The following is a 17,361-nucleotide window of genomic DNA, read 5'->3' on the forward strand; positions in this document are numbered from 1 at the left end:
ATGCTTCTCACATTAAATTATTTGCCTCAGCGTCACCAACGCCGTTTCTGAGGTTTTTAAACGTTAATAAAAACCATCCTGTATACATGTACTACTGGATTCTTATTGTCTTTCGTACTAGAGGGCATGAAGATTATTTAGGAGTCGAAACTGGTAGCCTAAATAAAATGCTATAAAAATAACGGCTGTTGGAACATTAATTTACAATTCATCGACCAGCCGCAGTCCCACTTCCCTTAACTGCGAGTTGGAGTTACGTTTACTCTCACTGGTTTGGTAGAAGCGGCCTGCCACAACTTTATTCTCCTGCGCAAACCTCTTCACCTCAGAGTAGCACTTACACCCAACTTACTCAATTGCTAAATGTATATGATTGTTTGCGTGGGCATCTTCTACGGCAACTGATCTACATCAATTATTATCGTTCCTTTCGTCTCACGTTTAATGAAGTTTAAGAATATTTTCAAAAGACACGAGTCACTTTTATATACAAAGGATGTTCCGTGGTATTTGGTGTTTTTCCTGTTTTTTAAGTGTTCTTAAATACACTGCTTCTTTCCTCGTTGTTGTCCGCAGCTCGTGGTCGTGCGGTAGCGTCCTCGCTTCCCACGCTCGGGTTCCCGGGTTCGATTCCCGGCGGGGTCAGGGATTTTCTCTGCCTCGTGATGGCTGGGTGTTGTGTGATGTCCTTAGGTTAGTTAGGTTTAAGTAGTTCTAAGTTCTAGGGGACTGATGACCATAGATGTTAAGTCCCGTAGTGCTCAGAGCCATTTGAACCATTTCCTCGTTGTTATCGAACGCTGCAGTCGAAAACACATTGGTTTCATTTTCACCTTCCGCAATTTTTCATCTGATACGAACCGCCTTTTGCCGAACCGTCTTTTGCTTTCCTGGACATCACTTTTGTGAAGCTTCGCAAAACCTGTCATTATGATTTGTTGTACACCGGGTTATAAATGATGTCCGCTTTTATTTTATTTTTATTAATATTTTTGCCATACTGGATGAAGCAAACTCTTTTGCTTCGGTTCTCTTATTTCCATGCAGATACCACTTTATACCTGCGAATTTTATTCCTTCAGTGCAATTTGTTCCTGTTTCCTCCGCTGTTTCGTTCTCCTTCCCATCCGTAATTTTACTGCCTCTACGAGTTTCTGTCCTAAACTTTAGAAGAAATTGTCTAGATTCTCATCTAGATTCCTGTTTTGAATTTTTGAATCCAAGTTATACTTGTCACTCGTTTCGTATATTTTGGTAAGTATTATATTTCAACAATCGTTCATCAATTTCGTTCGATGAACGCCACAGGTCCTGAAGTTTAAAGCATTTTCTTAACAGCAGCTGGGATGTTGATTGACATATATTTTACAGCACAAACATACCTTGTTTGTTTTATCTTGGGCACTTTTAGGTGGTATTCATGGAAGGCTGAACTGCAACCCCGCCATGAGGATTACATATGGATAACTGTTTCTTGAAAGTACATTGTGATATACGAATATATGCTGACGGAAAATGTAAAATTTTTCACCATGAAGCTGTTCAAATATTTACCAGGAATGAAACTGCTTAGGCGTACTTTCCTTTCTTAACTGATGCACATCATTAACATCAGTATTAGCTGGGACTACGTCGGACACGAATGCACACTTATATTCCTTGTATCACGATAGCGAGCAACCGCCGAAGGTCATGTTGAGAAAAATCTCGCCATGTCTGAAACACACGCTGCGTCGGTTCACGACGGTTTCTCATTGGAGCTTGGTGTAAAAGTACAGGGTGATCAAGAAGTCAGTATTAATTTGAAAACTTAATAAACCACGGAATAATGTACATAGAGAGGTAAAAATTGACACACATGCTTGGAATGACATGGGGTTTTATTAGGATGGCGCTCCGCCCCATATTGCTAGACGCGCGAAAGATCTCTTGCGCGCGTCGTTTGGTGATGATCGTGTGCTCAGCCGCTACTTTTGTCGTCATGCTGGGCCTCCCAGGTCACCAGACCTCAGTCCGTGCGATTATTGGCTTTGGGGTTACCTGAAGTCGCAAGTGTATCGTGATCGGCCGACATCTGAAAGACAACATCTGACGCCAATGCCTCACCATAACTCCGGACATGCTTTACAGTGCTGTTCACAACATTATTCCTCGACTACAGCTATTGTTGAGGAATGATGGTGGACATATGTAAATAACATTATCTTTGCTTTGTCTTACTTTGTTATGCTAATTATTGCTATTCTGATCAGATGAAGTGCCATCTGTCTGACATTTTTTGAACTTTTGTATTTCTTTGGTTCTAATAAAACCCCATGTCATTCCAAGCATGTGTGTCAATATGTACCTCTCTATCTACATTATTCCGTAATTTATTCAGTTTTCAAATTTAAACTGACTTTTTGATCACTTGGTATATGTCTTCCCGTCGTATCCTAGACATGCTTCCTGGTTGAATACTCAAGGGGCCGGGCAGCCCTCTTAAGGATCGATATATTCCTCAAGGCGATTGTGACATGAAGTACTGCGTCGGTTTTGCTTTACTTTGGTTGAGTATGCCATTTTGTATCCTGGTCATGAAGGGTATTACAATAGTATCTATTGTTTTTACCACCTTAAAGAAATACTAAATCTGTCCCGTTGTCATGATTCAGGAATCTGGAGGTCTCTTTTGTACGGTCTTTCACGACGACGTCTACGGACGCGTTAACGTTGATCTGACAATATAAACAAAGCGAGACTCAACTGAATACCTCGGAATGTTACTCATTGTTCCAACTGACCCCAGCTCTACACTATCCATGGCTTTCCTGCCTGTGGTATGGTGGCAGCGGTGAACGACTCATGACAACTCGGTGTTTCAATAATCTGTGCTCGATGGTTCGTGCTGACACACTACCTGAAACCTATGCCCAGATTTCAGCTATTGACGTCCACCTATTCTTGAGACTCAGCCTAACAGTCCTACATTCGAGGTGAATTCCTACTGAACGTACATAAGGTGCCTGTTCTTCTTGCCACATTGTCGTCGCCTTACAGTCATTGTATTTCAGCCATATATCATTACGGTCTTCGGTATGTCCCTCATGCTGATGATTCGACCTTTCTGAAAGTTCAAAAAGCAGCAATAAAGTGCACGTGCATGTCTCGTTGGCTTGCTGTGTTGCAATCTCTATCTGAAAAGGCATGCCCAATAGACACCATGTATTCCACGCAATACATAATCACTTTTTTCTGTACTAAACCTAGCTCGGGTAAAGTTTAAATTTTAATAAAAATTTCCACAAACATGGAAATACTGGTATATAAGTATAGACGTCACTCAAGGTATTTATGGTGTAACGCTTTCCATTTCTGTTAGTGTTTACCTGCGCTACCGTCCTATGGTGTCGTCATTTTTGGATTGTTAGTAGGCCTCCCAGCTAAAAGCGTAAGAAACGTTTGTGAAATACAGGCGCAAAAAGTTCTCTATAAATTTCCATTCTGGAACGTGTCATTTACATGAGTATGTTCGTCTACTTTTTCACAATGTTTTCGTCTCACCCATTTCTTAGGGAAACAGTTTGTTTTTATAAGGAGCTATTACCTTTGATACTCACTGTTTGTGAAGGCTAATAATGTTAACAGTTTTACATGTATCAACAAACCTAATAACTTTGCTATTCACTACACACTTAATCTCAGAGACTGCTTACGTAAGAAAATCATAACTGTAATTAAAATGCGAAAACGATAGCGCGAAAAATCTTGTGCGTTTACACAGTGCGGAGCACGTGTTATTAAAACAGACTTCAAAGTAAAACTGTTACCTAGTCGCAGTGCAGCATTAGATGAAATCTCTAGCGGAAAGAACGTGGAGTAGCTTGCTTACCTCAATATCACTGTTCAGCAGCCATAAGTCGGTGCCCTACAGACTTTATTCACCCTTTAAAAAGGCGACGACATCCACATGCAAGTTTTTTTTTGTGACCAGTACCCTCCAATTGCATCTTATTAAACTTATCTTCTCTTTATCTACAAACTTTCAGACACAGTAGATTTGACAAAAATACAGAACTAAAAATTTGTTAGGTTTTTCTTATTAAAGAATTACTAATGAAGTTTAGAGCTCTTTCAAATGATTTTGATTAAGGATATACGTATTCTGTTTGATGATTAGATGTTGTTTAGTTGTACGGAATGAAGAAACCTAACTAATAACTCACCTGCAGAATAGATTTCCACATCTCATGAATAAAAATTTTCGAGTCGTTGTCATACAACATACGTACCTCATTCCGAGCTATCATTTGCTAAAAACTTCGTTTCTATATTTTATATAGTTTATGAGATATGACAATTGCAATGGCCACATGGTTCGCAGTACGTAAGGACGTAACTGACAGCGTTGCGCTGAACCGTCCATCATATATAAACCCTAATAACTCTAGGACGAAATGAGATACAGGTCTGCTCTCATTTTTAAATAAAATTTAGATATTTTATCTACATTTTTTCCCTGAAATCTTATGAGCTAAAATCAACCATACACAGTGTTTATGCAATGCGTTTTTATCTCTGCAAACTCTTTAAAATTTCGTGCAGTGTTGTACGTAATTTGATGCATCGCAGTAGTATGAAAGATAACGAAAAGAAATTCAGTTCTTTATCGATTGAAGATGTGACTGTAATATGTGCAAAAATAAATTTTTTCACGTGATGGTTTTTGAAACATTGTGTGATGAGTATTTCGCACTGGCAGGAACAATGGCTCTCTGCACACGCACCAGCATTTTATGAGTAGTACAGCCATAAAAAGAAAAAAAACCGCCCTCAGCGCGGAATGCAGAAAGTGCAGCAGCTTAATGGCTACGCCTCTGTACCTCTATTCCAGAGTTCACCAGTCATACTGGTTGGTGAGTGGAGGTGTGCAGATCTCACTGCTACTCATTACTACATGCTTTAGTGAGTGAGCTGTATGGAGAATGTTGTGGCCAAGGCAACTGTCAAATGTAATGTGTCGACGTGGTAGCACTACTGACTGTCAGCATGGCGAAATTGTTGCAGCTTCCCTTTGTACGACAGCAGCAGGTGGCATGCCGACAATGGAGCACTCAGAAACAACACAGGACATGTTATCTGTTTACATGAGTCTCGTTTCTGGGTGCAGCACACCTGTGGACGTATCCGTCCGTTGAGGATCCAAGGTATAGAGATAGGACAGGAGACCACATTATAAAATAACGTCATGGGGATGTCGAAGATAGGGCACAGTCTCCGATATTACCTTTCTAGGATTGTAACTACTTCTGTTCACCACACCAAGGCTGCGCCTGTATGACAAGTACGTGGCAATATTCATTTTCTTCAGAGCCTCAACAAATGCATACGTTCACCGGTGTACTGTATTCACTAGTCAGAACCAAGATTCGTGTGAGAAGCCGACGGGGTGTCACTCTTGTGTCCTATGTTGTTTCCTAGGCGCTTCAGTTTGGAACCGCACCGCCGCTACGGTCGCAGGTTCGAATCCTGTGTCGGGCTTTGATGTGTGTGATGTCCTTAGATTAGTTAGGTTTAAGTAGTTCTAAGTTATAGGGGACTGATGACCTCGGATGTTAAGTTCCATAGTGCTCAGAGCTATTTGAACCATTTATCTTGTTTTCCCGCGGACCACTGTCGGCGGATCCCTCCTATCGCACAAAGGGAAGTCACAATAATTTCGCCATGCTGTCAATAGCACTCCAGACGTCATCACATATTCTCCATTTCTCTTGATGTAAATGTCCATTTCCTGGCCTAAGACATGAGGTGGCACTGAAAGATCCTGCACGTTTGAGGACACAGTATGTCTACGTTTTGTGCGTATGTATGTGTGTGTCTGTGTGTGTAGGGGGGGGAGGGAGGGCGTCGTGAGGGGAGGGGAATAGTCCAAGGTCCAAGGGTGGGCTATAGGGACGGATTGGGAGTGGGAGAGGTGAGAGGGATTGGGCTAGTCGAGCGAGGACGTTGAGGTCCTGCATCGCGTTGAGCGTTGAGTACAGTATGGCCCTCCTGAGCCTACCGGTTCTTAATTCGTATGGCGATCGCCGTCAACATAAGCAATATCGCGAAACAATAAACCACAATGTCGATAGGCCACGAGCCATTCGAAGTCCGATACGTGCTGACAGAAATTTCTCTGTCTTACATAAGACATAACACGATATTCTCACAATCAACATTCAAATGCGATTTTTGAATGAGGAACTCACTGTGTCATCTTTCCACACCTATCGAACGTGGATAGCAATATTGCTACGTCGTATGCTCGGAGTGGTGAAATGTTAATCATCTACGTATCAGAGCAAATAGTCCACTTCATGCTAGTTTCGCTATCGGTGCATCCGCCTCCGTAGTGCTGCAACTTCATTAGTAAATAGTATTATATATGTGAGAGTTCATCGAAAAGCCGACTCAAATTAAAACGTGTAAAAAGAGAAGAAATCCATGTATATTTTAAAATTTCAGCTTGTACCACAGGCTATGCAAATGAAATGAATTACCTGACAATAGTGCGACAAGAAACGCTCTGTTACACGAGCTTTTAGCGAACAGTGAAAGGTGCGATGCGACAGGACAGTATGAGTAAGTATGAATGATAGTACATTGAATATTACACTAGTAACTGGAACTGGCAACAGAAAAAAAATTACAAAAAATATCCCTTCAGAAGTGGACTTTTCAAATAACATAGGGCCATTGGTGTGTACAGCGCGAATCATCTGAAACCACTCGGCAGCAGTCGTTGGAAAGGAGGACGCTGCGTTATTTGTGGGGAATGTTTTCATGGCATTCCCTGGCGATCTCGTCATTTCGGAAGGCACATTGTTCAACACAAGTATGCATTTCTCCTTGTGGTCCACATTCACCTCTATATGCAGTCTACTTTTCCTCAGCAGGATGCCGTCTTTCAGCAGGACAATGTGACGCCCGTGGTTCGAAGAGTGCCAGGAGGAGTTAACTGTACTCCCGTGGCCACCAAACTCCCGTCATTTTAACCAAACCGAGAATTCGTGGGACCACCTTGATTGGGCTGTTCGCGCCTTGGATCGTTAACTGAGAAAGCTAGCGCAGCTGACCAAGGCACCAGAACCGTCGTGGCTCCACATCCCTAACGGTAACTTCCAGAGCCGCATTCACTCTCGTACTGCACGTCTCGTTGTGGTCCGCGCAGCAAAAGATGGTTATTCAGGCTTTCGGCAGGTGATCACATTAACGTGATTGGGAAGTGTAAATCTTGATAGAAATTTTGCACCATGGTGTATATTGTATGTTAACCGGGGACCTAGAAACGACAGAGAGGCTCCGTCTCCGCCGCAGCCGCAGTGGTCCACAACCACACGACGACTACCGCAGTCCACTTCACCCCTCCACCGCCTCACACCGAGCCCAGGGTTATCGTGCGGTTCGACCACCGGTGGACCCCCCCCCCCCCCCCATGGAACGTCTCACACCAGACGAGTGTAACCCCAATGTTTGCGTGGCAGAGTAATGGTGGTGTACGTGTACGTGGAGAACTTGTTTGCGCAGCAATCGCCGACATAGTGTAGCTGAGGCATATAACGGGAACCAGTCCGCATTCGCCGAGGCAGATGGAAAACTGCCTAAAAACCATCCACAGACTGGCCGGCTCACCGGACCTCGGCACCAGTCCGTCGGGCAGATTCGTGCCGGGGACCAGACGCTCCTTCCCGCTCCGGAAAGCCGTGCATTAGACCGCTCGGCAAACCTCCTGGTAAGTTAGTGAAATTGTTTTAATGTTGATTAAAATTTCTGTGAATTATCAATAAGATAGAGTTCCTTTACTAAAGAAACTTAGCTGTATCTGTCGTGTTGGCCCCAGTCTTTGGAACTACCTTAATGCTCAAGCCCGGACAGAGACCCATTTTTACAGACACACGTACTGAAACTGTCATATGATATCAGAATGGCAGCTTCAAAGGCATCGAAATATGAGGAGACAATGAGAAAAACTCTAAGTGACGTATTAGTGGGAAAATTTAGCTTTAGGGAAACAGCAGGGTACATTTCTATCCCAAAGCGATCAATAGGAGACCATGTTGCTCCCATAAAAAGAAGGAGATGTACGAATTGTGAGTACTTGCGGCATACTTGAAAACACTTACCTTGATCCACTGGAAGAGTAGCTAATCAGACGTCTTTAATCTTTAGACAACTGTTTATTACTCCCTAAAATGAACTTTTAGAATTAGTTTATTCCGATCTGAACCTTGCAAGTTGTCACAGGAACAAGAAAACTTGAGGCAGTAATTGTTTTCGGGGATTTCACGAGACGGCAATTCCGAATTTTCCTTACGGCGTGCCCAATCCAGCAGCCTCCAAACAACAAGAAGTGTCAACAGAAAGCAAAGAAGTGTTATGTTAAAGGCGTGTAGCAAAATTGAAATAACTAATCTATTTAATTTTATTTTCATGTTCACATTTAAAATTTTTTGTTACTAATATTGCGCTTGACGTTGATAACAGTGAGGTGAAAGATATTTTTTTAGAAACCTTCTTAAAATTTAATAAATGATATTAAACATATTTACTTTCATTTAGTCTTGAGTTTTCTAGTATTAATGGCGTCTAGGTTCTCGAATTCCCAGATGTTTGCGATCGGCTTTTTTGGTCACTGAGTAGTGGACCCGAGGTGGCCTATGTTTGTCAATGTCTCGTTTCATGGGCTTTATCTCGTCTGTGCTATTTACTGGAACAGTGTCGTCAGGGGCATGTGCCATTACGGCTAACGCTTGATCAGGCACTGAAATACCAGATAACGTTTCGTTAAAAGACAGTAGCAACGGCTTCAGTGGCAGTACGAAAAGACGCAGAGGAAGCGGACTGCTGTGCGGCACACTCGTGCTGAATGTTGAAACACTTTGTTAGCTGTCCATTAGCTTGCACCCCAGTGGATATGTCAATGATCATATTCCGAATAATTTTAATTATATTCTCTTCCAGATCTACTATTTCCATTAATCTCATTGTATATTGATGGCCGACAAGATCAAAAATTTTAGGGAAACTGACGAAAAAAGGGCATATTTGATGTTGGTCACAGGACCTGTTGAAATGGGCTCTCTAATCTCAGAAATAGCTGATATAGTAGTCCTTCGTCATCCTTCTGGTGATTCCTCATCCTGTTGTCAAGAGCTCTGTCGGCCTAAATGAATTTTTTCTTAGACTTAAAATGAACCAGTTTTTAATTGATGGAGGAGATGCTGCATTTCAATTGTAGAAATGTCATGGGTATTATTACAGTTGTCTGTCGCAGCTCGTCTACTTATTATGGAGCTAGATTTCGATGATTGTAGCAGGGATACCACACGCATAGTTAAGTTCTGAATATAACAAATTTATAATCGTAATAAGCTACATATGTGATATGTATCTTCATAAAATATACCTTAAGCGGACAACCTCAGCAACACCAAGTACCACTATGTCTACGTTGAAGCCATAAGATACCAGCATACGAGAATTTCCCTCCCTCCTTCTGACTAAATGTTCATATGTACCTGGAACGAATAACAGTCTCACATTTTCATTATTAGAAAATCGTTGCGATGTAAAGTCATTTTGACTGCCACAATTGGTTCCTGTACTATGCTGTCCATGAACGATGATGAACTCGATTACCCCCTCCCCCCTCCCCCCCTCCTCGCCCGACGCTCTCCCTCCCCCCCCCCCCCCCACCGCCCGAGAGATTAACGTTCGTTCAAGCGTACGTCTTGCTCAGTCACACTGCTTCAATCATCTAATCTAACCTACACGTCAACTCCTGATGTTTGTTATACATCATCCCTACCCAGGACACATAATTAGTCTTAAATAGCACACTAGCAGTACCATAGTAAACTCGATCTACTGGGTGATCAAAAAGTCAGTATAAATTTGAAAATTGAGTAAATCACAGAATAATGAAGATAGAGAGGTACAAATTGACACACATGCTTGGAATGATATGGGGTTTTATTAGAACCAAAAAATACAAAAGTTCAAAAAATGCCCGACAGATAGCGCTTCATCTGATCAGAATAGCAATAATTAGCATAACAAAGTAAGACAAAGCAGAGATGATGTTCTTTACAGGAAATGCTCAATATGTCCACCATCATTCCTCAACAACAGCTGTAGTCGAGAATAATGTTGTGAACAGCACTATAAAGCATGTCCGGAGTTATGGTGAGCCATTGGTGAAGGATGTTGTCTTTCAGCATCCCTAGAGATGTCGGTCGATCACGATACACTTGCGACTTCAGGTAACCCCAAAGCCAATAATCGCACAGACTGAGGTCTGTGGACCTGGGAGGACAAGCATTACGAAAGTGGCGGCTGAGCACAGGATCATCACCAAACGACGCGCGCAAGAGATCTTTCACGCGTCTAGCAATATGGGGTGGTTCTAATAAAACTCCATGTCATTCCAAGCATGTGTGTCAATTTTTACCTATCTATCTACATTATTCAGTGGTTTATTACATTTTTTGATCACCCGGTATATTAACACAAGTAATCCCCAGCAGCGTTACAACTCACGCAGTCAGCAACGTCGTTAACACCGGTAGTGACGTGCACATTAGCATCAGAAATATTAGAATACTGGTTCCTCGTTTTTGATGGTACAAATTTTGTTTCCTTTTTGAACTCAGGTTTAAGCGCACTGCTCTTGACGAAAGGAAGTGTCATGTTACTTCATCACAAATTTTTTTCCTTTGTTAATATAAAACTTCTGAGTATTAATAATTTCGTCATTGATGAGGATACTTTCATGTATGTTCGAATTTTTGTTTATATCTTAATATGTCACATCCTACATTTGTAAAGATGTTTTAAAATGACCTATAGCTCGACCTACAATAATGACAATAATGCGGCTGTAGTTCCCTGCCCATTGAAGAAACTAATAAAGTAAGGAGTAGATTCAGTAGGTGTCTGGAGACAACTGAATGACGTCGAAAGCTCGGCGTTGCACGTGGTGATGACTGGAGTCGCCTGGACTATGGTGCGTCCCTCACATGAGCCGGGTTTCGCGATGAGCGAGCCGTACACGTCGTTTCTCGCGGTTCGTTGTCGACGAAACCTGCACAATGTGAGGGCGTTCGTCGAGCACCACGTCCCGTTGGTCGCCGCCACTCCAGGCATCAGATGGGCACAGCAGCCGGAGTATGTTCATCAACATGGGGACCTGCGCAGAAGGCGAGCAGGCCAGGTACATCGGTTCGGGGTTGCGTCTCAGTGCTTCTGACGGTTTAATTGTGTGTGTGTGTGTGTGTGTGTGTGTGTGTGAGCCTCCAAGTGTTCATATTTTTTCTCTATTTTCTAAGTCTGTAAACTGTGCAGCTCCAAAGAAGTACAGCACGTTTGCTAACAGTCTCTCCACCGCAATCATTTTATGTTGCATTATTGTCTGACATTAATATTGCAGCTCGATGTCTGAGATCACTGAAGATCTGTTTGGTAAACTAAGTGTCGGAGTGGATCTCGAAACAAAATAATAAAACAGTAATGAACTACCAGTTTCGCTATTCGAGAAAGCTTCGTAGAATGTCGATGCGTTACTTGTTTTGTACCAGTCTGCTGTGCCTGTACTAACAACACAATTAGTGACAAGGAATTCATCTACCTCTACAACTACACCGATACTGCTTAAGTCATCTTACGACGTGTGGTGGGAATTAATTTGTGTACCCCTGTAACTTACCCCTCTTCCTTTTCCAAGGGCGAATGGTGGGCGGGAAGGAGAGTTGACTAGCTTTTGTGTGAGCTTGAATCCCCCTGTTTTTCTTCATGGTCCTTTCTTGATAAATCCGTTCGAGGAAGCACTGTACTGACTGACTCTTCTAGAAAAGTACGCTCTCGGAATTCCAACAGTAAACGACACAGTGATGCATATGCGTCTCTTGTCACCTCTGCCACTTGAATTGCAAACGAGCCTATGATGAAACGTGCTGCTGTTCCTTCGTTGGGGAACTATACTTTCAGAATATTCTTTCAATGAATCGCGGTCTAAGATTTGATTTTTCCTACGATTAGTTGTGTATGGTATCTCCACTTTACAACTCTCCGTACAGAAACCCCTATAATTTTCATGGATGTGACAGTGTCAAGCCGTTGTACGGCAATCGTGAACCATATGGTAATGGGTCTTTTCCCATATTTAGACGTAAGACGTTACTTTTGTTTATGCTGATGCTCAAATATCAATCCCTACACAAAGAATCGATCCTGCGTAGACATTCCTGCATTTCCTTACGGTTTTGTAGCCTATCGATGTCCCTGTGTACAACAGCATCAAATGGCAACAGCCTCATTAAGCGTCCAACGTTATCCACTCGGTCATTTACATACACTGTGAACAATAACGGTCCTATAACGCTCCTCTGGAAAATGCCTGAAGTTACTTTTACGTTTGAACATTTATTTCCTTTAAGAATAACAAGCTGTTTTATATTTACTACAAACTCTTAAATTCAATCACAAAGCTGGTTTAATATTCCGCCCGCTACTATTTTGAAAATTAGATGACCGTGAGAGACTGTATCAAACGCCTTCCGGAAGCCAAGGGAGGCGGCAAAAACCTTGACACCGATACCTATTACTTTCTCTGGGCCTCGTGGACAAACAGCTGCGTATCACACGATCGTTGTTTGCTGCAGACCCCAGCAGGAAAGTAAAGACATGAATGAGATTTTCACTCTGCAGCGGAGTGTGCGCTGATATGAAACTTCCTGGCAGATTAAAACTGTGTGCCCGACCGAGGCTCTAGCTCGGGACCTTTGCCTTTCGCGGGCAAGTGCTCTACCATCTGAGCTACCGAAGCACGACTCACGCCCGGTAGTCACAGCTTTACTTCTGCCAGTATCTCGTCTCCTACCTTCCAAACTTTACAGAAGTTCCTGGTTCGTAGGAGAACTTCTGTAAAGTTTGGAAGGTAGGAGACGAGATACTGGCAGAAGTAAAGCTGTGAGTACCGGGCGTGAGTCGTGCTTCGGTAGCACAGATGGTAGAGCACTTGCCCGCGAAAGGAAAAGGTCCCGAGCTAGAGCCTCGGTCGGGCACACAGTTTTAATCCGCCAGGAAGTTTTAAAGACATGAAATTAAAATAAGAGATTTAACGTCTCGTCGACGATAAGGTTATTAGAGATGACTATGATGTATTAAATCGACCGTGTTGTTTTGGAAGCAACCCTCCCGGCATGACTCTTTCTTTAAGGAAAGCACAGGAAACGTAATCTCGGAGAGCGAGCAGTTACAATCGACAGTTTTAAGTCGTTAAATGACAACTTTACCTGTACAAGTCGGCAGCAAACCTATTTGATAGACACCACATATTGCAGACACTGCCATTATAGCTGCACAAATAGGAAACCGAAATTGCCACATTACCTCGGCCCCTGACGACGGGTGCTCGTCACTTGCAGTCATTATGTTGAATGTAACAAATTCCGTTTTTATGTCTTTTGTGTTGATCAGAATTCAGTAGTTTAAAGCACTGTTATTTTCAAATAAAGTATAAGTCTAGTTAGTGATGTGATTGTAGAGAATGATTAGCAATTAATACTGCTTCTAGTTACAGCAAAGTATGATGGAAAATAATGCAGATGAAATAATTCAGTTTGGAAAATCTCGTCTCGCTTTTTCGATAGATGTGGGTATTACTTAAAGTTAAATGACAATTCGTCTTTTTCTCTTCATTCCTTGTCAAAACTAGTATTTAACTGCACTGTCGCTAAAGGCTTTTAAGTTCTTGTCGCTTTTCCATTTGAAGGCAGCAGTAGCTCCGAAGTTACTTCACACTTAAACTAGGCTTATGTTAAACATTTTTAATTACAATAAGTGAAGGCTTACCATTCTAATGAACCGATGTGAAATTTCCGAATAATTCACTATTTCTTAACACGAATCGTAGAAGGTGATGGGTCTTCACCAAAGCAGATTAAATTGATAAGCTACCGGGTAAATATGTAATGTTCTTCACAGTCAGAGTTTACCAGGAAGGACACTAATCAAGTAATGATTGGATTCCAAATCCATATTTGAGAAACAATTTTCCACCATCCACTGAAATGAATTTTCTATTAAATTTCGCTATGCCTCAAAGCCTGTAAACTTCATGATCCATAGTATTTTTTATCGGCGCCGACCAAATCATCCACGATACTAATTGTCGGAATAATCCAGAAATCATCCAGTGAGTTCTATCAAAAGGTATCACGAAATAAATCAACTGAAAGTGGACTGCATTATGCAAATTGAGCAATTATCACAGCACAAATCTGTCGAAGTGCAAGCGCTCGGACTCAGGGACTAGCTTTTTTATGGGTAACCAGTATGCCTCCATCCACTATTCTTTAAATAAACAAACTCCCATACATAAAACGTCATAACTCCAGAAATATATGTCGTACAAAGATATAATGCTGCAAGTACATTCACTGATATTAGTGGATTATGTATTCAATAGAGTCGGTAGTAAGGAAGTAATAAATGAAAACGTTGTGCCTGATGCTGTAGTTTTGCTGCATAAACAACGAAACTGTAATAAACAATTTTTCCTTTCGTTATTTTATGGACGATGTATCCAAGAAAAAGTTTCGTAAAGGTTCGAAATTTTGTGTGAAGTTTGTTGTAAGTCTGTAAGTCCTCTCACTCTCAGATTCTGGATGTATATGCAGGGTGTAAATTATAAGTTGACAAACCAGAAAACCTCGAAAAATAAGCTTCACACGAAAAAATGTGTAGAATCCAAAGTTGATTATTTTCGAGGGGGACATCTGCTGGTGCTAAAATTAGCCGGCCACGCCAGTCCCCTGGGGGTGGGGCGGGAGGCAACTTTAAAATTTCAAATGAGAACCCTCATTTTTCATTGCAGAAGCAGATTCTACATAAAAAGATACGTACATTTTGTCTTAAACATTTGTTTTGATTGTTGGTAGTTGGCGCTGTAATTCAAGAAAATCCATGTTCTCATTTTCACGTCGAAAATGGTTACGGATAAATAAAAAATACTTATTTACTTCGTAAATTTTGATTCGCTAAAGCTAAAACTCTCCCTCTCTCGCCATAGGGCTGGGTTTGAGAGAGAGAGGAACTAGAGTTTTTCAAATGTTGACCCACATGTTAATTTTTTCCTCAGATTCGGTCAACTAAAATTACACCCTTGTGGTAGTTACCTATATAAAGTGTCTGTTTCTCCTTTGGCGTATTTAGATTTGCATTCCTAACAGCAACAACTGTTCACGATTTCCGTTCCTAACATGTAAGTGTGTGAAAACATTTCAAATATGTGTAATATTAAAGTTTCAGTCTCAGAGCAAAATGGAAAGAAACAGCGTTATTCTGAAGTCACCTGAGAATTACTGTTTGATGTTCACGGCATGAATATTACATCATGCCTACTTCATAGGTGATAATCGTTGTCTGTTGCAGTATTGCGGGACAGTAGAGTAGACACCAAATTCTGAATATAATTTGTCTCTTTTCTGGTATAAGATCATGCGTGTTTAGTGAACCAATCATAACAAACGGAGAACTCTGGATTGAACCATGAGTAAGTCGGTCACGTGCTGGTGAGACGTGTTTGGTTGAATGCAACTGGTCGCTGTATTTACTGCTTTGTGATATTGGGGATATCCGTAACCATTGCCTATCTGAAGAGATATTTCGTTACACATTTGTGGGATGTTTACATTTTCATGGTTAAGTGTTTACTAACCTAAGTAACGAAGTTGCTGTTTATGGAATTCTCCTTATCGCATGAGGCTAGTAGCCAAGAAGCTTGGTACTTCATATGAATTTAGTCATTTCGTACGGTCAGCTCAGTCACTCTTCCAGTCACCTTAGCTTATTAAATAATTTGTGAGTTAACAGCGCTGAAAATCGGAAGAAACACCGAACGAATGTTCACATTACGAACTTTGTGCTACGAAAGTTGATTTTAATCTAAAAAACAAGAGAAAGACACGTCAAAAAGTAATATAGCAGCATATTATATCCACCACACAAAACGTTTATTGTATGTAAAAAAGCAAACATGCATTACAAGCCACTGATGATGCTTCCCGAATAAATATAGCGAAACGCGTATGGCAACAAACAAACTCCTTCAATTGGTTGCATAGACGGTACATACCTTCAAGAATTTGTGTCGTATATAGAAACTTGATTCATATGTTGTCTGCATATTTGGTCTACCTTACCACTCGTCTTTGTACTGCTAAGCCAAAAAAAATGGTTCAAATGGCTCTGAGCACTATGGGACTCAACATCTGTGGTCATAAGTCCCCTAGAACTTAGAACTACTTAAACCTAACTAACCTAAGGACATCACACACATCCATGCCCGAGGCAGGATTCGAACCTGCGACCGTAGCAGTTGCGCGGTTCCTGACTGAGCGCCTAGAACCGCTAGACCACCGCGGCCGGCACTGCTAAGTCATCCGTTACTATGTTCACGTTACTTTTAAATTAATTAAAGGACGTGGAACTAAAATATTCTCTCTCTTCTTAATGTTCTTCGGCATTTTTCTTGATATTTAAGTACAATGACATAATTCTTCTGCTGCCATTACATGATAGCCTGTCTCTGATAACTGATGCATTTGGTTATTCTCGACTAATGTTTCATATCATTGATAGCATTCTCTGTATTAACACTACGTATTTGTGTTCTTTGCTTGCAGTTTATAATAAACAAGGTGAGAATTACACGGTTTCAACTTGGGAGGTGAGGTATTCGCTTCTGCGGAAGAGCATATAAGTGATATATATTTGATTGTTGCGACTACAATATGAAGTTTACATCCCCACAGCACTGTGAGCGACTATAAACCGTGTAGCTAAAACATATTCACTACGGGGAGAACCTTACATGTGATTTTCTTGGCCCCTCTTGTTCCATCTCATATTGGTATGCCTGCTATTTTACCGTTGTACTGTTTATGTAAGTGTGTACTGATCAGGTAACTTTCATTGTGCCGTATTCAGGCCGCGTTCATTCTTTAATCACATCGGTCATAACTTTGCAGTCTGGGTGCATGTCCAGGGCACCGTATCCGAGGGGAAGCAATTCTAGTGATGAGAGAAAACATGAAGAAGCGCAAATGAGAAGGGAAACGTGGGAGGAAGGGGAAAGGAGGACAGAAAAAAAAGAGGTGGAAATGCTGGTTTGAGCGTTTCTCCTCACTGAAGAAAACATATGATATATGAATGGTGATCAAGTGAATGAGGAACTTTTGGATTACAGAATGACGCTATTAAGCCACAATTTCATGAAGCTGACAAGAACAACTATCATTGTTCATTATTTAAAATGGTACGAAACTTCAAGAATGGCCG

General features: G+C 41.5%; 1 protein-coding gene across 1 annotated transcript in view; it reads left to right on the plus strand.

The window, feature by feature from the left end:
• Positions 1-4,822: 4,822 nt before the first annotated feature.
• Positions 4,823-17,361, plus strand: part of LOC126474740 (uncharacterized) — a 137,759-nt gene continuing 125,220 nt past the window's right edge. The window contains exon 1 of the mRNA XM_050102216.1: positions 4,823-4,895. Within this exon, the coding sequence (XP_049958173.1) occupies positions 4,823-4,895 (73 nt within the window). The remainder of the gene's footprint in view (positions 4,896-17,361) is intronic.

Source organism: Schistocerca serialis, chromosome 4, assembly GCF_023864345.2.
Source record: "Schistocerca serialis cubense isolate TAMUIC-IGC-003099 chromosome 4, iqSchSeri2.2, whole genome shotgun sequence".
Taxonomy (NCBI): Eukaryota; Metazoa; Arthropoda; class Insecta; order Orthoptera; family Acrididae; genus Schistocerca; species Schistocerca serialis.